At 39.9% G+C, this 22,841-nt stretch overlaps 1 protein-coding gene across 2 annotated transcripts in view; it reads left to right on the top strand.

Moving 5' to 3' along the window:
- LOC102440557 (serine/threonine-protein kinase DCLK1) overlaps positions 1–22,841 on the top strand; it is a 518,233-nt gene that overhangs the window by 434,855 nt on the left and 60,537 nt on the right. For both annotated transcript variants that reach the window (XM_006083625.3, XM_006083624.3), the window contains one exon: positions 3,653–3,799. In XM_006083625.3, the coding sequence (XP_006083687.1) occupies positions 3,653–3,799 (147 nt within the window). The remainder of the gene's footprint in view (positions 1–3,652; positions 3,800–22,841) is intronic.

Here is a 22,841-nt window from a genome sequence, read left to right as displayed (position 1 = left end):
CCTGACACTCTCAGGGGCCCCTGTGATCAGCACTGGTGGGGCGTGTGGTGGTGGAGGGTGGCCCAAGTTTGGGGGCTCAAAAGCTCCAAAAACTGTTACTGCATTGCTTCCTGCTCTTCCTTGACCCCAGGACCTTGCTTCTCCCTCTAGGAGTCTAAGGAACCCTTCTGGCCTCCAGCTACTATCTGTCCATCAGGTCCGCATGGGTTCCTGATAACAGCTTCCTGGTCTTCTTTCTCTGTCCACCCAGGGCTTGAGCTTGAGTAGGGGAGGGGATATTTAATTTTATTAACTTCCCTTTCCTCATCCCTGCTTTTCAACCTTCATATCAGTTCCCAGGCTGGACGATTTGGGCAAGACTCATGACTACCCCCATTGCAATTCTATTTTCTGATGCAAGTTTTAGCTAAGGGATTTAGAAGCTTTTTGAGGGGAGGCAGGCTGGCAAAAAGTATAGCTGTATAATAAAAAACCATCAAGTTTCCTGGGAAGGAGGGATTCTAAACTTTCTTCTAACCCCAGTTTCTACCTCCATAGACTAGCCAGGATTTAGCTTCAATGAGAGATCTGGAATGGTCGACATGATTGAAACTACATACCATTACAACCCCCAATAAATTATTTCTCACCCTTTTTTTCCAGCACTTATTTTAGGAGCAAATTTCACTCTACCTTTTTAACTGCCAAGCTCCTTTCCCCTTTGTTCAGTGGAGTTCCTTTTGTCAGTTTCCATCCTCTCTTCATGTCTTTGGTTCTATTTGATGAGCCCTGATGGGAGCAGGATTTGGGTCCCCAGGAGGAGAGCCTTGGGTATCATCTATTTTTCTAGTAATCCTTTGCCTTCTGTCATTTATCAGTCTTTGTCCTGTGCTTTGATGGCCCAGGTTAATTTACGTTCCTGGGGCAAAGGGAAGTTGTGTTGTGTTGTGTTGTGGAAATAAAAAGTTTTATTTTCAAAAATACACAAAAGCTCATTGACCTAGTTTTAGGCAACTACAACTAAGTTAAATTTGAAGATGAGACATAAAAGAGGCAAAGGCTTAAGAGCTTAGAACACATTTTATGGGGAAACTTGTTATGTCAATTATATAGTCTGGTGACTATAACTAAGGAGGTCCTTGTGTCCTTAACAGACTTTGTGAACTTTCTCAGGTGTCCAAGACAGCCTGACAAAGCCAGAGAGTGTCTGTAGAGTGCCATTAGGTCAGACCCTTACATTTGACCTGACCCAGAACTTCTGTGAGGCCAGGTCTGGAAGTTAAGGCCAATCCCAGGCTCGACCCCTGAGAAATTTCACTGGGGCCATGCTTCTCAAACTGTAAGAGTCCAGTGGTGTGCTAAAGAGTGATGCAGATATAGGAAAAACCAGGTCTGAATTGCAGAATACAGTGAAATAACAATTATTAAAAGTCAAATTCAGCCCTTGCTGGCTACGGCTCAGTTGGTTGGAGCATTGTCCTATATATCAAAGGTCACGGGCTCAATTCCCAGTCAAAACCTGATGTTTTCTCTCTCTCTCCCTCTCTCTCTCCTTAACTCTTTCTCTAAAATCAATAAAAAAGCATATCCTTCGGTGAGGATTAAAAAAAATTAAATTAAATTCCCTAATTATTAACAACAGGACTTTACACCATTGCCTGTAGCAGTGTGCATGAGCAAACTGCCTATGTGCACAGAGGAAGGCAAGCCTTGTGGGGAAAGGTGGCCCTGTGGCCAGGCCCTAAGAATTCAACAGGAGTTAAAAAGACAAAGGGAGGCCGGCCTCATGGCTCAGTGGTTGAGCTTCAACGTATGAACCAGGAGGTCATGGTTGGATTCCTGATTGAGGCACAAATCAGAGTTGTGGGCTCAATCCCCAGTGGGGGCCATGCAGGAGAGCACTGATCAATAATTCTCTCTCATCATTGATGTTTCTGTCTCTTTCTCCCTCTCCCTTCCTCTCTCTGAAATCAATAAAAAATATATTTATAAAAGAAAAAAAAAGACAAAGGGAGTACAGGGGACATTCCAGGAAGGGAGTTCTAATGAGGACAGTTTTGGAGTACAGAGTGATCTGGGCTTGTTTTGGTGACCAGGGATCATGAATGTCTCTAGGTAGTGACAGGAGATGAGTTTAGATAAGTTAGAATGAAGGTCGGGGCAGTACATGGAGAGCTATGGGAAAGGAATGCTGATTCCTTGAGGAGAGAAAGAAAATCCATATCAATAATCATCTGGGAAGGTGGCAGTTAGTGCACAGGGTTCTTTGGGTACAGAGCCCATGGAGGCAGTGCAGGTTACCTGGCCACATCACAACAACCCAGGGATGAAAAACATTCATTCAGAAGGATGTGAACTAGGCATGCCTTAAAGGAAGGGTTGGTTGGCTTTATTGACTGCTTTGTTGAGGATGAAGAGGAAATGAGATTACAGGATGCCTGGAGCCTGGATAATTAAGAAAAGGGTAGAGTGATTGTGGGCCACCATATACAGCCTCACACATAGACAGCAGTGGAAACCCCGCCTCCTGGAGTGGCATGGAAACAACTTGCAAACCCATTTATAGTAGGCTTGCCTTGAGAGAAACAGGAAGTCCAGAAAGAAAGTGTTCATTTTGAAAAAAAAAATGCATGTGTTTCAACACTTTGGGTACTTTTGAGGCTGACTGGACAGTGAGAGCCTCTTGAGTAGAGATTGTACAGGGCAACAACATAAGGCCAGGTCGTACAGAGAGATTTGAAAACTGTTAGGCTATGAGTGCTATATCCTGCTTTTGCTATTTAAAAACAAAAATTAAGTCCTAACCATGCCAGGTAACAGATGAGCACAGTTGGAGACTATGCTCAGCTGTTTGGTGCATTGTATGACGCAAGAAGGATGAAAACACTGCTAGTAAATCAGTTCCACTTTTTCTGACCTGGTTCAAATAAATGGAACTAAAATTGGAGCCTAAAATCATTGTTTTACCAAATAACAATAAATTAACAGGGAACAAGGGAAACAAAAGTTCAGGTGAGTAATGGTCTTAGCAAACTTTCTTTGAAATTTCTCCACCCTCTTTCTTTCTCATTTTTGGGATGACAGTTTCTGGTCCTTTTCTCTGTTTCTTACAAAAAAGGACACCATTAAAAAAGAAAACACTACTCCCACCCCAAGAGAGCTAAATCTAGAGTGAAAGGAATTATGTGTGTGTGTGTGTGTGTGTGTGTGTGTGTGTGTAATTTTCACAGGGTAGAGGGTGTGGTTTGCAGTATTACCTGTTTCTCATTTGGGGTGGTAGGATTATGAATTTGAACTTCTGCTGGGAGTTGGTATAAGGCAAGTACCACACACCACAAGGACACCCAGATGTCACAAAGCCTCTGCCCTGGAGACCCTGCATTGCCCCTCCATGCTGGCTGAGGCCCATGAAAAGATTGCAATTACACAGGGTTGGGCAAGAGTCCTCACCCTGCTTCTTACTTTGAGCTCTGGAGGAAATGGCTTTTGCAATGGAGAGAGAAATCACCATAAAGTCTCTGGGCTTTTGAAAGGAACGTGACAGGGAAAGCCCTGGGAACCCAAAGGTCCTGCATGCGTTCATCACGTTCTTTATAATGTATCAGTCCCTCTTCAGGACAGCTCCATTGGACCATCTGCTAATGTGCTGCTCTGCCTGCTGCTCTCTTCTCAGGGAGGAGACCTCTTTGATGCCATTACTTCCACAAACAAATACACTGAGCGAGACGCCAGTGGGATGCTGTACAACCTGGCCAGTGCCATCAAATACCTGCATAGCCTGAACATCGTCCACCGTGATATCAAGCCCGAGAACCTGCTGGTAAGAGAAATGCAATTTCAGGGCATCTTGAGTTTCAAGCACTTTTTTTTCTATTTTCTTTTCTCTCTTAAAAAAATACCTTAAAGGCTAGTATTCAGCTGATCTTCAGTAACTATTAGGAAACTAATCTTTTATGTTGATCTATAGCGATTAATGTGCCATTAGGAGCACTCACTATTTGCAGGAGGATGGGAACAGAACTCAGGGAGTCTAGGGATGTGGGCTAGTCTAGGATAGTGAGAGGAGCATTTACATTTATATAATTTATCTACAGCACTTTTATGTTAGAAAGATTTATTTGGAAAAAAAGGAAGCACTTTAGAGTTTCTCTTAGTCTCCCAGATTTACATTCCAATTATACAAGGGTGGGCGAAAGTAGGCTTACAATTGTCAGTATAGGAAATAATACAGCCTGCCAGCATGCTTCAGTGGTTGAGCATTGACCTATGAACCAGGAGGTCACAGTTTGATTACCAGGCAGGGCACATGCCCAGGTTGCTGGCTCAGTCCCTGGTGTGGGATGTGCAGGAGGCAGCCAATCAATGATTCTCTCTCATCATTGATGTTTTTATTTCTCTCTCTCCCTACTCCTTTCTCTCTGAAATCAATAATAATACAATAATTAATTCCGTGTTTCACATACAAACAACTGTAAACCTACTTTTCCCCACCCCTGTATGGTCTAAAAGCTAACGGAATAAATCATCTGAGTTTTTAAAAACACGAGCCCCTCAGCATAAAAGTAATCATGATAAAGACTGATTTAAAAAATCAGAGACATTCTAACCCTCCTTACAACTATTTGGTTTGTTTTTCATGAACCACCCCACCCCCTACATCTCTGGGAAGATAGAGAGTTCCCCATGCAAGCAAATGAGCACTCTTTCAGGGTCTGTTGTTAAGGGAAAGTGTTGGAAAGAATTGAGAAGACAGACTGGACATCAGAGAGCTGCCTCTGGTGAATATGGGAATAACAAAATTTGTGGGCTATTCAGGCTGGAATTTTAATGAATCCATTCAATCCTCCCCTCCCCCAAGATGGTAGTTCTTCCTCTACTTCCATTATCCAACCCTGAGAGTCAAAGTATTATGTGACTGCTAGAGGCCCGGTGTACAAAATTCGTGCACGGGCGGTGGGGTTTGTCCCCTCAGCCCAGCCTGCATCCTCTCCAAACCGGGACCCCTTAGGGGATGTCCAACTGTCCCCGGGATCGGGCCTAAACCGGCAGTCGGACATCCCTCTCACAATCCTGGACCGCTGGTTCCTAATTGCTCACCTGCCTGCCTGCCTGGTTGCCCCTAAATGCCACCCCCTGCCAGGCTGATTGTCCCTCATTCCCTCTGCGTGCTGGCCTGATCACCCCTAACTGCCCCCCCTGCCAGCCTGGTCACCCCTTACTGCCCCTCCTGCTGGCCTGGTCACCCCCAACTGCCCCCCTCTGCCAGCCTAATCACCCCCAGCTTCCCCCCCTGCTGGCCTGGTCGCCCCCCTCCTGCCCCCCGCCAACCTGGTCACTTCTTACTGCCCCCCCTGCTGGCCTGGTTGCCCCATGCAGCCTGTTGTTCAGTCGTTTGGTCGTCCCTCACTCACCCCCTGCCAGCCTGGTCGTAGGCAGCCATCTTGTGAGGGAATGAAGGTTGATTTGCATATTACCTCTTCATTATATAGGATTAGCTTGCCCATCTCTTTAGAAATATGGAAATTGAGGATTCTCTTTCTAAAACAGTGCTTCTCCAAGGGTGGTCTAAAGACCCCTACATCAGAATTACTCCCAGGTGCCTGTTAAAAATGCACATTTTTGTCCTGGTCGGTTTGGCTCAGTGGTTAGTTGGCTCACAGACCTAAGGGTCTCAGGTTCAATTCCCTATCAAGGGCACATACCTTGGTTGCAGGTTCAACCCCCGACCCCTGGCCAGGGGTGCGAGTAGGAGGCAACCAAACAATGTGTCTCTCTCATGTCACTGTCTCTCTCTCTCTCTCTCTCTCTCTCTCTCTCTCTTTCCCTCTCTATCCCTCTTCCCCACTCCCTTCCACTCTCAAGTGAGGGTTACCACTCTCAAGTGAGGGTTAAAAACAAACAAACAAACAAAAAAACAAATAAAGCAAATTTCTGAGCCTTCTTGCAACCCTACCAAATCAGAATATGGTTACTGGTAACAGGGTGCAGATGTGCCTTGCAGTAGGCTCTCCCAGATGATTAATATCAACAAAATTTAAAAGCAGATGAGCACCCCAACACTTGCTATACAATAAAGTCTGATAAGATCTGCTGTGGTTGAGAACTATCTATGTGTACAACTTGTGCTAAGGGCTTTATATTCATTATTTCATTGAATTCTCTCAAGAACCATATGGGGGTAAATTCTATTACTATCCCATTTCACAAGTAAGGAAGCTGAGTGCCTAAGAGTTCAAAGACTGCCCAAGACCATAACAACTCATAAGTGGAGTGCCAGTATCTTAACCTGGTTCTGCCCTTTCTAAAGCCCAAGCTTTAACTGCTAGACTACATAAAGCTAGGAATGGACAGAGTGGTTTATGTCAGGCTAGCTATGTGCTCAGTTTTGTGTCAGGGAAGACGGGCATATGCCTTCATGGAGGTGACATCCAATTAGGAAAAATTCAAGAAATAAATACACAAGTCAGTAGTTCATTGCAATTATGTTAGCAATCTTGTAGCCACTGACTAATAAAGGCAGCTGAGATCAAATGATGCAGATCTGACTTAGTTGCACTTCAGATTCCACATGGCTGCAGTGGCTTAAACATTCTCCTCTGCATAACTGCCTCTGTAAACTGCAGCAACTTTCTTCCCATCTGCATTAATTATTCCTGAATTATGTGGGATGGTCCCAAGGGAATAGACTTAAAACCGGGCCTTTGTTTAAAAACTTCTCTAAGCTCTGAAAAGTCAGTGATTGAAAATTAAAGCTTCAATTAATTGACCCCCTTTTGCAGGCCAATTTTGCTTTTCACCAGAGTGTTATCTGTTTCTTAAATGCCATAAATGATTATATAGAAGTGTTCTTTTACTAAAATAAAATTTACAGAAGAGTTGTTAAATATTGTGCTCATTCCAATATATTTTAAATTACTCAAAAAGGAAAAAGGTTCTCTCCATTTTTGGTTCCTAATTTAAGAAGGTAAAATGTATATGTACATGTGTGCATGTATGCCAGGTATACATATATATACACACACTCACACCATTGTAGTAATTCATAATCTAGGTTTAAAATACATATGTATGAGAAACTAAAGCAATTCTGCTTCTACACAATAATAATTTCTTACTATAGGAGAGTGTTAAGGGTTGGTGAGGTTTGCAGTGATAAATCTATTATGGGATAAAATAGATAGAAATATAGAATAAGTTTAACAAAATTAGGGTGACATCACTAATTGCACTTGAGACTTCTATTAATTTCACATTTGTTTACCTTTATGTGAAAAAGAGAGAACCATCATGGGGGGCACACATTCACATACTCAGGATTTATAGTCAGATGGAAAAAAGTTCAAAACCAAATGCATCACTCTTCCTCTGGCTTGTCTGATGACCTTGAACAAGTTACTTAACTCCTTTGAGCTCCCTTCAAGGGGATTTTATTAAAATAAAGAGATAACACATAACTAACTATAAGTTCCCTTTCTTTTTATTCTCCTTTTATTTGTAATAAAAGTAAATTACCCTTAAAAATAAAATTTTAACAATAAAATTGTATAGTGTAAACATTATATTTTATCTTTATTGACATTGTTTTAAAAATTTCAGTATTTACCAAGCATGGATTTGCTATTTCATGGCAAAATGTAGAGCTAAAGACTATTTTTGAAAAATGCTATAATAACTTTAATGTAAAGATTTTAAATCCATTTTCTTATTACAGGGAAATTTACCAAGTAAGTAAAAAGGTCTCACTGCATACTTTTTTTAAAATTTTTATTTTTGCATACTTTTCATTGCTGTTTTATTCAGAGACCTAAAAAATCTTCCAAATTTTTAGACTACTAACAAGATTTTTGCTAGTTAAGTGCTTGTTATAACTAGCAAATTGTTATTTATAAATATTAATTCAGTTATAGATTTCATTTTATGTAGTATCATTGTATAGACAGAAATTTAGAATTTTTTATTTTTTATTCTTATAGAACAATTTAAAAATGTTGTAGCTTGGCCTTAAGAATCTATTGTGCTCATATAAATGATTTGTTCAAGTCTAAGTATTTGGTCAGCTCAAATCATTTTAATAAGAACATATGATTTGATTTGTAGTGATGTTTCCAGCCACATTTTTTAAAAATATATTTTATTGATTTCAGAGAGGAAGAAAGAGGGAGAGAGAGAGAGAGAGAGAGAGAGAGAGAGAGAGAGAGAGAGAAACATCAGTGATGAGAGAGAATCATTGATCGGCTGCTTCCTGCACACCCCCCACTGGGGATGGAGCCCCCAACTTTGGCATGTGCCCTTGACTGGCATTGAATCCAGGACCCTTCAGTCTGTAGGCCAAAGCTCTATCCATTGAGCCAAACCAGCTAGGGCATTTCCAGCCACATTACAGGCGAAAATTGGTAACTGAAGCAATCTACACTAATAAAAGAAAAACATGCTAATTGACCGTACCTTCTCTATACCCCCAAGCCATGCCCACCAGCCAATCAGAGTGACTATATTCGAATTAACCCAACCAAGATGGCAGCCGGCAGCCACGTAGCTGGAGCAAGCAGGAGGCTTGGTTGCCCGGGCAATGGAGGAAGCCAAGCTTCCTACCTGCCCTGAGCCGGCTATGGCCTCCACTCATGGCAACAAAGTTTCAATTATAGAAGACAAATAAATCCCAGATACCTGCTTCCAGCCAGTCTCCACTGGGAGCTTGGGGGGCTGGGGACTGTGGCCAGCCTGCAAACAGCCATCAGCCCCTCACCCAGGCTGGCCACACCCTCCTGGGGTGAGGGTCCCCGCCTGGGGGCTTGGCCAGACTGCAAACAGCCATCAGCCCTTCACCCAGGCTGGCCACACCCTCATGGGGTGAGGGTCCCCGCTGGGGGGCTTAGCCAGCCTGAAAATGGACCTCAGCCCCTCACCCAGACTGGCCAGGCACCCCAGCGGGGACCCCCACTCTGAAGGGGCTGTGGCCAGCCTGCAAACAGCCATCAGCCACTCACCTAGGCTGGCCACACCCTCATGGGGAGAGGGTCCCTGCTTGGGGACTTGGCCAGCCTTCAAACAGCCATCAGCCCCTCACCTAGGCTGGCCAGGCACACCAGCAGGGACCCCCACCTTAAAGAGGCTGTGGCCAGCCTGAAAACAGCCATCAGCCCCTCACCCATGCTGGCCAGGCACCCCAATGGGGACACCCACACTGAAGGTGCTGTGGCCAGCCTGCAAACAGCCATCAGCCCCTCACCCAGGCTGGCCAGGCACTCCTATATAATAAAAGGGTAATATGCAAATTGACCCTAACAGCAGAACGACTGGGAATGACTGGTCACTATGACACACACTGACCACCAGGGGGAAGATGCTCAATGCAGGAGCTCCCCGCTGGTGGTCAGTGCGTTCCCACAGGGGGAGCTCTGCTCAGCCACAAGCCAGGCTGACGGCTGCCAGTACAGCGGTGGTGGTGGGAGCCTCTCCTGCCTCCTCAGCAGCACTAATGATGTCCGACTACAGCTTAGGCCTGCTCCCTGCTGGCAAGTGGACATCCCCTGAGGGCTCCCGGGCTGCCAGAGGGATGTCTGACTGCCAGCTTAGGCCCAATCCCCCAGGGAGCGGGCTTAAGCCAGCAGGTGGTCATCCCCCGAGGGGTCCCAGACTGTGAGAGGGCACAGGCCGGGCTGAGGGACCCCCCCCAAGTGCACAAATTTTGTGCACTGGGCCTCTAGTATCAATATATTTAACAATTTTATTGTATCATTATTAAGGGTTTTTTTGTTATCCTTACCTAAGGACATGCTCATTGGTGAGAGAGGGAGAGAGAGAGAGAGACTGCTCCTGCATACACCCTGACCAGGGATGGAACCCACAACCTAGGTATGCACCATGACCTGGAATCGAGCCTGCAAACTTTTGGTGTACAGGATGACACCCCAACTAACTGAGCCTCTTGGCCAGGGCACTAAGTTTTTTTATACAATTTTTTTTTTATGTCAAAGATTGTATGTGGTTCATTTTGCATTGTCAGGCCTGATGCTTAATAATTGTATGGATGAGTAACGAGTGGATGAGAGAGTGGGTGAGATTAGGCAAGAGAGTGAATCAGGGATACTTCTCTCAGAACAGAGGACAGACCCAACATGACACATCCAAGTCATTTCTCAACTCATCTTACATTGAAGACTCACATTGGCTTCCATCTAAACCTCACTGAGGGGGAAGAGAAAGAGCATTATATCTCCAGCTTCACTTAAGCATGGGATCATGGTGTGTGTATGTGTGTTCGTGTGTGTGTGTGTGTGCATGCAATGGTAATTTATGGCTATAAGGAATCTTTTGCTTCTTTCAAAACAAACAATAAAGAAATAAACTATCTTACTAATATCAACTGCCTTAATTTTACATGAGTCACCACTAGATGGCAAGCTTGTAGCCTTGGCAGCAAAAATCATCAGTTGCAGCTTGTATTTCTCCCTGGGAGCTGGGGTCTTTTTCAAATGTATATGCAGATACCACTTCCTCAGGAAAATTAAAGTCTTTACTGTCAAAAATATAACTTATATAACTAGTTTTTGTTAGGTTCCAGAAATACACAGTGATTTTCTTGAAATGTAAATGTTTATGTTCAGAAGCCTTCTCTTGGTCAGAAATTTTCTTTTAAAAATTCTATGCCTGCTCCTAGTTGCTCATCAAAAATAGCATGCATAGTTCATGACCTTCATTTTTACTAAATTGATTGTACTCTGTTTTCCACAAGTGATGACCATAGATTGTGCTCCAGCTCTTAATTTCCAGTTCAAGCCAATGCTGCGCTCACAAAACAGCCAATTTCCTTCTGTATTAATCCCATCTCATAATCCCAAAATAAATCCATTTTGGGATAGGATAGCTAACTACACTGGTAAAAAGGCAAGTGCCACGATTGTGTCTAGAGGCCATATACGAAAACATAGTTGAGTAGATTTGTAGTCAGTCCACTATACTATGAACTTGAGTCACCAGAGTTGATTAATGGATTAGGTATTACTCTAAAGAAGGGGGTCATGGGTATCACAGGAGTCTGTCACTAGCCCTGCCCTAATCAGCATTACCAGTGATCTGAAGTGAAGGTGTAATGTATATTACATCAAATGACAGTATTAAGATCCAAAAATATATTTATTTCTGTAAATGTCCAAAATCAGCAAGATAAAATTTAACAAGAAATAAACATAAACCTGTATGGACTAATAGCTTAAGTGTAGTTGTTTTAATTATCATTGCAGAAAAACAGTAGTGATAAAACTTGACCTGAGGTCAAAGGTTAGTGGTTGAACATAAGTTCTGTGTGAATCTCAGTGTGACGTGGCTACTAAAGATATTAATGTGCCCTTACACTCTTTTCACCAAAAGAGTGTCGCCATCAAGAGATTCCACTGCCTGCTCACACCATATTACCTCTCTGGTGAGGGAACTGAACACATCAAATCAGGGGCCTGGAGTTTAGCCCAGAAAAGGGATGGAGAAAGTAGAGCATGGTGATGCTCATCAAATACATGAAAGACTGCCAAATGGAAGATGGGAAACTTTTTTGTGCTGTATTTGAGAGCACTGACCTCAAACTAAAGAGAAGACATTCATGGGTGAGAGATTTGAGGTTGAAGTAAGGAAAACTTTCTAACAAGTACACTGCTTAAAAATTAAGTGTCCTTTATTATAGGTAGCTTACAGTCATTGGAAATGTCAAAGCAGAAACTGAATGATCGTTTTTCATAAGTATTTAGAAAAAAATTCTGCTATCTGAATGTGGTTAGAAGTTGAGGAAATAAAGAAGAAACAATATTTCCCCAAAAATTATTTAGTACAATAATGTGTAAGTTACTTTGCTCAACATATACTGAAGGCCCTTCTCCAAGGCTCTATAATTCCATCAGGGAGAAGACAAGAAGTATAAGTGTAGTGTATTGCCTTGGGTTGTCTGCATCCATCTGTTCCACTAACCATTCCTTCTCTCATTAAGGACTTAATATCATTCATTTCATGTTATTCACTTTTTTGGTATATAGTACTATGATTTTTTTTCTTTATTTTATTGTTTTTCATCACCATTTATTCCCCCGTACCCTTTTCTACCTCCACCCACCCTCCTCCCCCCTGAAATCACTAAACTGTTGTCCCTGTCCATGAATTCTTTCTCTTTTGTTTCCTTTTTGCTCAATCCCACCTAACACTTCACCACCACCACCACTAGAGCTGTCTGCCTTCTCTGTATCTATGAGTCTGTCTATATTTTGCTTGGTAGTTCAGTTTGTTCATTAAATTCAACATATGAGTAAGATCATGTGGTATTTGTCTTTCTCTGACTGACTTATTTCACTTAACATAATGTTCTCCAGGTCCACCCATGATATTGCAAAGGGTAAAATTTTCTTCCTTTTAAGGCTGAGTAGTATTCTATTGTGTAAATGTACCACAGCTTTTTTTATACACCCATCTAATGATGGATACTTGGGCTGCTTCTAAATCTTGGTTATTTTAAATAATGCTGCAATGAGAATAGGGATGCATAAACTCTTTCAAATTAATGTTTTGGGTTTCTTTGGATATTTTTCCAGAAGTGGAATCCCGGGGTCATAGGCAGTTTCATTTTTAATTTTTTTAGATAACTCCATACTGCTTTTCACAGTGGCTAGACCAACCTATATTCCCACCAACAGTGCACAAGGCTTCCCTTTTCTCCACATCCTTGCCAACACTTGTTTTTTGTATTTACTGATGATAGCCATTCTGACAGTGTGAGGCAATATCTCATTGTGGTTTTAAGTTGCATTTCTCTGATGTCTATTGCTAAATTGAGCATCTTTTCTTATATCGATTGACCATCTGTATGTCATCTTTGGAGAAGTGTCTATTCAGTTTCTTTGCCCATTTTTAAATCGGATTGTTTGTTTGTTTGTTTGTTTTTTGGTGTTGAGTTGCTTAACTTCTTTATAAATTTCGGAGATAGCCCTTTTTTAGAGGTGTCATTGGGGAATATGTCCTTCCATTTAGTGGGTTGTCTTTTCATTTTGTTGATAGTTTCCTTTGCTGGGAAAAATCTTTTTAGTTTGATGTGGTCCCATTTGTTTATTTTTTCTTTTGTTTCCCTTACCCAAGAAGAAATATCAGAGAAAATATTGCTAAGAGAAATGTCTGAGAATTTACTGCCTATGCTCTCTTCTAGGATTTTTATGGTTTTGAGTCAACATTAAAGACTTTAATCCATTTTTATTTTATTTTTCTGTGCAGTATAAGAAGGTGGTTTAGTTTCATTTTGCATGTATCTGTCTAATTTTCACAACACTATTTGTTGAATAGACTATCTTTAACCCACTGTATGTTTTTTGCTTTATTTGTTGAATATTAATTGAATATAAAAACATGGGTTTATTTCTCTGATTTCTGTTCTGTTCCATTAATCTATATGTCTGTTTTTAGGCCAGTATCATGCTCTTTTGATTACTATGGCCTTGTAGTATAGTTTGATATTAAGTAGCATGATTCCTCCAAATTTTTCTTCTTTCTCAAGATCACTGTTGCTATTTGGGGTCTTTTGTGATTCCATATAAATTTTGGTATATTTGTTCTAGTTCTGTGAAATACACCATTGGTATCTTGATAGAAATTGTGTTGAATCTGTAGATTTCTTTGGGTAGAATGGACATTTTATTGATGTTATTTTTTTCTACCCATGAATGTGGTATATGCTTCCACTTATTTATATCTTGGTCAATTTCTTTCTTCAGTATTTTATAATTTCCTGAGTATAGGACTTTTACATTCCTGGTTAGCTCTATTCCTAGGTATTTTATTCTAATTTTTGAAGCAATTTTGAATGGGAATATTTTCTTAGTTTTTCTTTCTGATAGTTCATTATTGGTGTATAAAAATGCAACTGATTTCTGGATATTTATTTTGTATTCTGCTAGTTTCCTGAATTCATTTATCAGTTCTAGTAGGTTTTTGATGGAATATTTAGGGTTCTCTATATACAGTATTATATCATCTGCAAGTAATGACAGTTTTACTTCTTCCTTTACAATTTGGATGTCTCTTATTTCTTCTTCTTATCTGATTGCTGTGGCTAGGATTCCAGTGCTATGTTGAATAAGAGTGGTGAATGCTGACATCACTGTCTCATTCCCAATATTAAGGAGAACACTTGTATTTTTGCCTACTGAATATGATGTTGACTATGGGTTTTTCATATATGAACTTTATTATGTTGAGGTATGTTCCCTCTATTCCCACTTTGCTGAGAATGATCATGAATAGGTGCTGAATTTTATCAAACGCTTTTTCTGCATCTATTGATATGATCATGTGGTTTTTATCCTTTGTTTTATTTATGGAATGCATCACATTTATTATTTTGCAGATATTGAACCAACTTGCATCCTCAGAATAAATCCCACTTGATCATAGTGTATGATCTTTTTTTTCTTTATTGATTAAGGTATTACATATGTGTCCTTATCCCCCCATTCCCCCTTTCTACCTTCCCACTCATGCCCTCACCCCCCTGGTGTCTGTGTCCATTGGTTAGGCTCATATGCATGCATATAAGTCCTTTGGTTGATCTCTTCCCCTTACCCCCACCCTCCCCTACCTTCCCTCTGAGGTTTTAAGGTCTGATAGATGCTTCTCTGTCTCTGGATCTGTTTTTGTTCATAAATTTATGTTGTTCATTATATTCCACAAATAAGTGAGATCATGTGATATTTATCTTTCTCTGACTGGCTTATTTTGCTTAGCATAATGCTCTCCAGTTCCATCCATGCTGTTGCAAATGGTAAGAATTCCTTCTTTTTTTACTGCAGCATAGTATTCCATTGTGTAGGTGTACTTTTTAATGTATTGTTGGATTCAGTTTGCTAATATTTTGTTGAGAGTTTTAGTATCTATGTTCATGAGGGATATTGGCTTATAATTTATCTTTCTTTGTTATGTCTTTATCTGGTTTTGGAATTAGAATAATATCTGGCCTCATAAAATGAGCTTGGGAATCTTCCCTCTTCTTGAATTTTTTGGAATAGGTTGAGAAGGATAGGTGTTAGTTCTTCCTTGAGTGTTAGGTGAAATTCACCTGTAAAGCCATTGGGTCCAGGGCTTTTTTTTGTTGGGAGGTTTTTAAAATTACTGCTTCAATTTCACTAGTTGCAATCTATCTATTCAGATTCTCTCATTCTTCCTGATTGAGTTTTGGAAAATTGTATGTTTCTAGGAATGTATCCACTTTGTCCAGATTTACAAATTTATTAGTATATAGTTGTTTGTAATATTTTTTATATTCCTTTACATTTCTTTGGTGTCAGTTCTTACTTCTCTTTCATTTCTGATTTTATTTATTTGGGTCCTCTCTCTTTTTTTCTTGATGAATCTGGTCAAATGTCTGTCAATCTTATTTATCTTTTCAATGCTCACTGATCTTTTGTATTACTTTATTAAACTCTATTTTATTTATTTCTGCTCTGATTTTTATTATTTTCTGTCTACTCACTCTGGACTTCATTTGTTGTTGCTTTCAAGTTCCCTTAACTGTAAAGTTAGATGTTTATTTGAGCTCTTTCTTGTTTCTTGAAATAGACCTGTAATGCTATTAATTTCCCTCTTAAGATTGCTTTCCCTGTGTCCCAGGGATTTGGGGTTATTGTTTCTCATTTTCATTTGTTTCAAAGTATCTTTTGATTTCTTCCTTGATCTTATTAACCCATTCATTTAGTAAGATGTTATTTAGCCTCCATGTCTTTGTGTGTTTTTCAGTTTTCTTCTTGTGATTGATATTAAGTTTCATAGCATTATGGTCAGAGAAGATTCTGGATATGATTTCAATCTTTTTGATATGATTTCAATCTTCTTAAATTTTTTGGGACTTGTTTTGTGTCCTAACATGTGTTCTATCCTAGAAAACATTCCATGGGTACTTGAAAACAATGTATATGCTTCTGCTTTGGGATGGAATGCTCTAAGATATCAATTTAATCCTTTTGATCTAGTGTGTCATTTAAAGCTGCTGTCTACTTATTGATTTTCTGTCTGGAAGATCTATCTATCCATTGATGTCAATTGGGTGTTAAAATCCCCTACTGTAACTGTATTACTGTCAATCTCTCCCTTATATCCATCAAGATATGCTTGGCATATTTAGATGAACTTGTATTGTGTACATAAATGTTTATAAGAGTTATGTCCTTTTGTTGGGTTGCTTCCTTTATTATTATGTAATGTCTTTCTTTGTCTCTTACTATATTCTTTGTTTTAAAGTCTATTTTGTCAGATATAAGTATTGCTACTCCAGCCCTTTCTCCTTTCCATTTGCATGAAATATCTTTTTCCATACGTTCATTTTTACTATGTGTACATCTTTCATTGTGAGGTGGGTCTCTTAAGACAGCATATATATGGGTCTTGTTTTCTTTTTTTAAATATGTTTTTATTGACTTTAGAGAGAGAGAGGAAGGGAGAGGGAGAGAGAGAGAAACATCAATCAGCCGCCTCTCCAGGCCCCCACAGGGAACCTAGCCCACAACCCCAGGGAATGTGCTCCAACCGGGAATTGAACCAGTGACCTCTCAGTGTATGGGACATCACTCCACCAATTGAGTCACACTGGCCATGGTGGGTCTTGTTTTCTTATCCATTCAGCTACCTTATGTCTTTTGATTGGAGAATTTAAGTTGCTTACATTTAAAATGATTATTGATACGTATTTATTTCCCTTTTATTTTTGAAACAATGTTCTTCTGTTTTGTTTCCTTCCTCTTCCTCTTCTCCTCCTTCATTTTCTTTTCTTTTCTTTTTTTTTTTTCTGTTAATCCTCACCCGCGGATATTTTTCCATTGATTTTCAGAGAGTGGAAGGAAGTGGGAGAGACAGAGAAAGAAACAGTGACGTCTCACATCTGTTGGTTGCTTCCCACTTGCTGGTATCAAGCCTTCAAAAGACTTTGCATCTCCGACCGAAATCAAACCCGGGACCCTTTAGTCTGAGAGCCGATGCTCTATCCTCTGAGCCAAACCGGCTAAGGCTTCTTCTTCTTTTTCTTAAAGCAAGCCCTTTAACATTTCTTGTAAAACTGGTTGGTGGTAACAAATTCCTATATCTTTTTCTTCCCTGGGGAGCTCTTTATTTCTTTTTTTTAACCAGTTAACTGCCATGCGACCAAAACGGAAGCCAATAAAAGATGTCACCTTCTTCTTCTTGTGAGATGCTTGGTTTGAATATTTCTTCATCTGATGCCATTTATGGGGATTGAATTTTATTTGCCCAATATAATATATTACAATGATAAATTCAATGGTAAAATAATGATGATTTTCAATTCTACAGAAATACCAAAAAAGTGAGTGCAAAAAAAATAAACGATTGACATGAAAAGCCTCAAAAACACTGTTGATGCTCCAAAGATGAAATCTGTAAAAAAATAATTAAGAATGCACACCATGTTTACCATTTTAGGCGTGAAATTCATGATAACACAAGCAAATATCAAGTGTCACAATGAACAAAAAAAATCTCAAGTGTTGCAGTGTTTATCTCTTGTGTGTCTGAATGGCAGCCCTATATATCGATATTGGAATTTCTTCCATATGCTCTGGAATATTTACAAATTTAAGTTACCATAATTTTCTTTACAGACCCAGAGATGTCACTAACAAGTCTGATTTTAAAATTGGGCGACCAGAGTTGATATGTGAGGTTTGTGGCTATAGATGCGCATGGCATGTGGGGAAGGTCCACCACTTGTGTCTATAGACTCTTATGGCATACAAAGGGTTAAAGGATAGCTTTGCTGGGTAAAGTAGGTTTGGTTGTAGGTCCTCGCTTTTCATCACTTTGAATATTTCATGCCAATCCCTTCTGGCTCTAAATGTTTCTTTGAGAAGTCAGCCTTATGGGAACACCCTTGTAGGTAACTGACTGCCTTTCTCTTATGGCATTTAAGACTATCTCTTTGTCTTTAACTTCTGCCATTTTAATAATGATGTGTCATGTTGTGGCCTCTTTGAATTCATCTTATTTTTCACTCTCTGCTCTTCTTGGACTTGTATGTCTTTTTCCTTCACTAATTTAGGGAAGTTTTCAGTAATTATTTCTTCAAATATGTTCTTGATCTTTTGCTCTCTCTTTTCTCCTTCTGGTACCCCTATGGCACAGATGTTATTATGCTTCATGTTGTCCCAAAGGTACCTTAAACCAGTCTCATTTTTTAAAGTTATTTTTTTCTTTTGCTACTCTGATTGGATGTGTTTTTTCTACCTTGTCTTCCAAATTGCTGATTTGATCCCCTGCTTCATGAGCTTACTGTTTATTCCTTCCTGTGTGTTCTTTATTTCAGATAAGGCATTCTTCATTTCTGACTGGTCCTTTTTCATGGCTTCTATGTCATTTTTCATACTGTTGAGCAACCTTATAATCATTACTCTGAACTCTATATCTGATAAATCGCTTACCTTCATTTCACTTGGCTGTTTTTCTGAAGAATTCTCTTGTTCCATTTGTGGCCTGTTTGTTTGTCTTGCCATTTTGGCTGCCTTTTTGTTTTGTATGTGTTGGGTAGATCTGTTATGACTCCCAGTCTTGGTAGGATGGCCTTATAGAGTAGGTGATCTGTGGGACCCAGTGGCACAATCTCCCTGATCACTAGAGCTGGGTACTCTAGGAAGTCCCTTGTATGCATTATATAGGCCTGTCTGTTGTAATTGAATCTTGATTTGCTATTGGCCCATTTGTGCATTGGATCAACCCTCAGGCTGGCTGAGAATGAGGCTCAACCCCCAACACAGCATGCAGGCTGTTGTGCAGGTGCTAATCACACAAAGTGAAATTTGCCTCAGCAGGGTTTGATGCCTGCAGAGATCTCCTTGTGAATATGCTGCTAGTGAAGCTTATTGAATCCTGCTTTGTTGCTGTCTGAAGCTGGCCACTGTGTCTATTGGTTCTGGGACCCTTCAGAGGGACTCTGGTGCAGGCCAATGTCACACGTTTTCTGTAACTGACTCTGGGCAACCTGATTAAAGCTGTCAGTGGTCCTCAACTTTGGCTCACTCTGCTGGGCCTGAATGCATGTGGAAAATACCAAGGTGTGCACCAAAGTCTGCTTTTATTAGTGCCAGGTCCTGGGGCAGGTCAGCAAAAGTCTCAAAACACTCAGATATCTGCCTCTGCCTGCAGGCTCTCTGTTAGGCTCATTCACTTAAAAAGCCTCAAGAGTGGGGTGAGAGGGACTCAAATGAGTGGTGCCATTGCTTCTCCCCAGTCTGATGCTTCATGAATGGGAATGCTCTGCCTGAGAAGGATGGCTTCTACTAGTACACTATGGGGAAATGACTCATCTTGGTATCCTTGCAGCTGATCTCTCAGCTCTCTCTACAGAGCCACTGACTCCAGAATCTACTCACACAGCTCTGGTCTGCTCTGCCCCCACTTCTGCTGGAGCCAAGGGTGTGGGGCTGCAAATGAAATTTTGTGTGTTGGCCCTTTAAAAGGGTGCCTGCATTTTAGCCATTTCTCCTTGGCAGACAGAAACCCTGTTGCTTTTCACAGCCAGATGTTATACGGGCACTTTTCCCAGTTCTGTTGCTCTAGGCTAGGGAGCTCAGTTTAGTGTTTAGACCCCAGACTCCTCAGGGGAATCCCTGAAATACTTCAGAAATTCAGCTGCCACCCATGGGAGCCCAGCCTGCCTTCTCATGCCTCTGCACTTCCTACCAGGCTCAATGTGGCCTCCTCTGTAAGTCTCTCCAGCTGCCCTTCAGTTGATTATTCAGGATGATTTTTCTATACTTTTGTTGTAGTTCCAGGGTCCTGGAGGGAGGTGAGTGTAGCTTTCACCTAATCTACCACCATCTTCCAACTCTCAACACTTCAAATTGTTGATGAAAGAAACATTCAAATCTATGAGCTAAGACATGGCTCCTCCATCTCCCCAGTGACAGTGGCGGGTGCAACCCACCTGCCTGTCTGCTTTGAGCCACCTCTGATTCATTTCATTTTAAAATGTCATGGCCTTATTGGACTAGCAATGATTAATAATATATAGTGTGGGCAAAGTCATAAGGATATCAATCATATCATATGTATTGGTATAAGAGTAACTTGATATAGTCTTTCTGAAAGGTAATTTGTTAATATATAATCAAAGCATTAAATAATATGTGAACTGTAATTCTACTACTAGAAATGCAACTTAAAGAAAAATCATATATATATATATATATATATATATATATATATATATATATAATTTACCTCAGTATTTTTAATATAGAAAACATATAGAAACAACTTATATTAGGCACTGATCAGTAAAATAAAGGCATGATATGGAGACAGGAGGACATACTAGTTAGATCATGGACTCAGACATACCTGAGCTTAAGTTATGGCTCTGCCATTTGTTAGCTGAATAACATTGGATTGGGTAATTACTTAACATCTCGGAGCCTATTTTTCATATGTAAAATATCAGTAAGATTACTTAATAAGGTTCTTGTGAAAATCAAATGGGACAATGAATGTGAAGTTCTTAACAGGATGGCTGGCATATCCCGTGTACTCATTAATGGCAGTGGGGTTAGTGTTGGTATTATTATTGTGGTGCATCCATACAATGGAATATCCAGCAGCCACTAAAAGTCATGATGTTGACATGTACTTTATTCACTTGGGAAACTCCAGGACATATTATCCACTGAAAACAGAAGAGCAAGAAAGAGAAAGAAAACTCTGGAAGTCCATACTTAAAAATGTTAAGAATAGTTAATTCTAGGTATCAAGATTATGGGTGTAATTCCTTTTCTCTATAGTTTTCTGTCTTTTGTAGTTTTCCTACAATGCTATATTGGATATTACTTGTGTGACAAAAATGTAATATATATTTTTAATTGCAGTAACATTGACTCCCCAAGTTTTAACAAAATCCTAGTATTATACAATTGCTAACAGAATCCAGAATGTGCATGTTTTATGTATCTCATTGCACCTGCATAGAACTCTTTTTTAGGTAGTTTCATGACTATTTTAAAGTGAGGGTGAGAATCAGGTTTCTTGAAGTTTCCATTCATTTCTCCATCTTCCAAGAAATCTCTGAAAAACTATTTAATATTATCATACCTCTTCTGACTTACTTCTTTCTAACTTCTATAAAACTTTTATTATTTCATTTAAACTTTTGATTTCATAAAGATTTTACATATAGGTTTTACAAGTGGGTATTTAATGGGATTGGTGTTTTTAATAATTTATTTTTTCCAGGAAGTTTAATTCTAATGTATGTGGACCATAAAGTAATTTTGCAAAATTATTTCCTTATAAATGTTTTTACTTCTTAAAGATTTAAATTTGATCAATTTTCTTTAGAATCATAAAGGCCAAATACTATGGCCAGAGGAAAATCAATGTCTTTTTTTAAAAATTTTTTTATTGCTTAAAGTATTACAAAGGGTACTACATATGTATCCTCTTTTTCCCCGCCCTTGACAATCCCCCGGCCTCCCCTACCCCCCAGTGTCTTATGTCCATTGGTTATGCTTATATGCATGGATACAAGTCCTTCTGTTGATCTCTTACTCCCCTCCCTCCTGCCCCCCAACCTTCCCCGGCCTTCCCGCTGCAGTTTGACAATCTGAGGCAGTTCTGCCTCTGTATCTATTATTGTTCAAAAGTTTATAATGGTCTCTATTATCCATGAATGTGTGAGATCATGTGGTATTTTTCCTTCATTGACTGGCTTATTTCACTTAGCATAATGCTCTCCAGTTCCATCCATGCCATTGCAAATGGTAAGAGTTCCTTCTTTTTTACAGCAGCATAGTATTCCATCGTGTAGATGTACCACAGTTTTCTAATCCATTCATCTACTGATGGGCACTTAGGCTGTTTCCAGATCTTAGCTATGGTGAATTGTGCTGCTGTGAACATATGGGTGCATATATCCTTTCTGATTGGTGTTTCTGGTTTCTTGGGATATATTCCTAGAAGTGGGATCACAGGGTCAAATGGGAGTTCTATTTTTTGTTTTTTGAGGAAACTTCATACTGTCTTCCATAGTGGCTGCACCAGTCTGCATTCCCACCAGCAGTGCACGAGTGTTCCTTTTTCTCCACATCCTCTCCAGCACTTGTCGTTTGTTGATTTGTTGATGATAGCCAGTCTGACAGGTGTGAGATGGTACCTCATTGTTGTTTTGATTTGCATCTCTCGGATGATTAGTGACTTTGAGCATGTTTTCATATGTCTCTTGGCTTTCTGAATGTCCTCTTTTGAAAGGTGTTTATTTAGGTCCTTTGCCCATTTTTTGATTGGATTGTTTATCTTCCTTTTGTTAAGTTGTATGAGTTCCCTATAAATTTTGGAGATTAGGCCCTTATCAGATATGACACTGGCAAATATGTTTTCCCATGCAGTGGGTTTTCTCGTTGTTTTGTTGATGGTTTCTTTTGCTGTGCAGAAGCTTTTTATTTTGATGTAGTCCCATTTGTTCATTTTCTCTTTAGTTTCAACGGCCCTAGGAGCTGTATCAGTGAAGAAATTGCTTCGGCATATGTCTGAGATTTTGTTGCCTTTGGATTCTTCTAGAATTTTTATGGTTTCCTGTCGTACATTTAAGTCTTTTATCCATTTTGAGTTTATTTTTGTGTATGGTGTAAGTTGGTGGTCTAGTTTCATTTTCTTGCATATATCTGTCCAATTTTCCCAACACCACTTATTGAAGAGACTATCTTGGCTTCATTGAATGTTCTTTCCTCCTTTGTCAAATATTAATTGAGCATATTGGTTCGGGCCAATTTCTGGGTTCTCTATTCTATTCCATTGATCTATATGCCTGTTCTTGTGCCAGTACCAGGCAGTTTTGAGAACAGTAG

This window comes from Myotis lucifugus, unplaced genomic scaffold (assembly GCF_000147115.1).
Source record: "Myotis lucifugus unplaced genomic scaffold, Myoluc2.0 scaffold_7, whole genome shotgun sequence".
Lineage (NCBI taxonomy): Eukaryota > Metazoa > Chordata > Mammalia > Chiroptera > Vespertilionidae > Myotis > Myotis lucifugus.
Note: the sequence above shows the minus strand (reverse complement) of the source record. Positions and strands in the feature narration are given on the sequence as shown.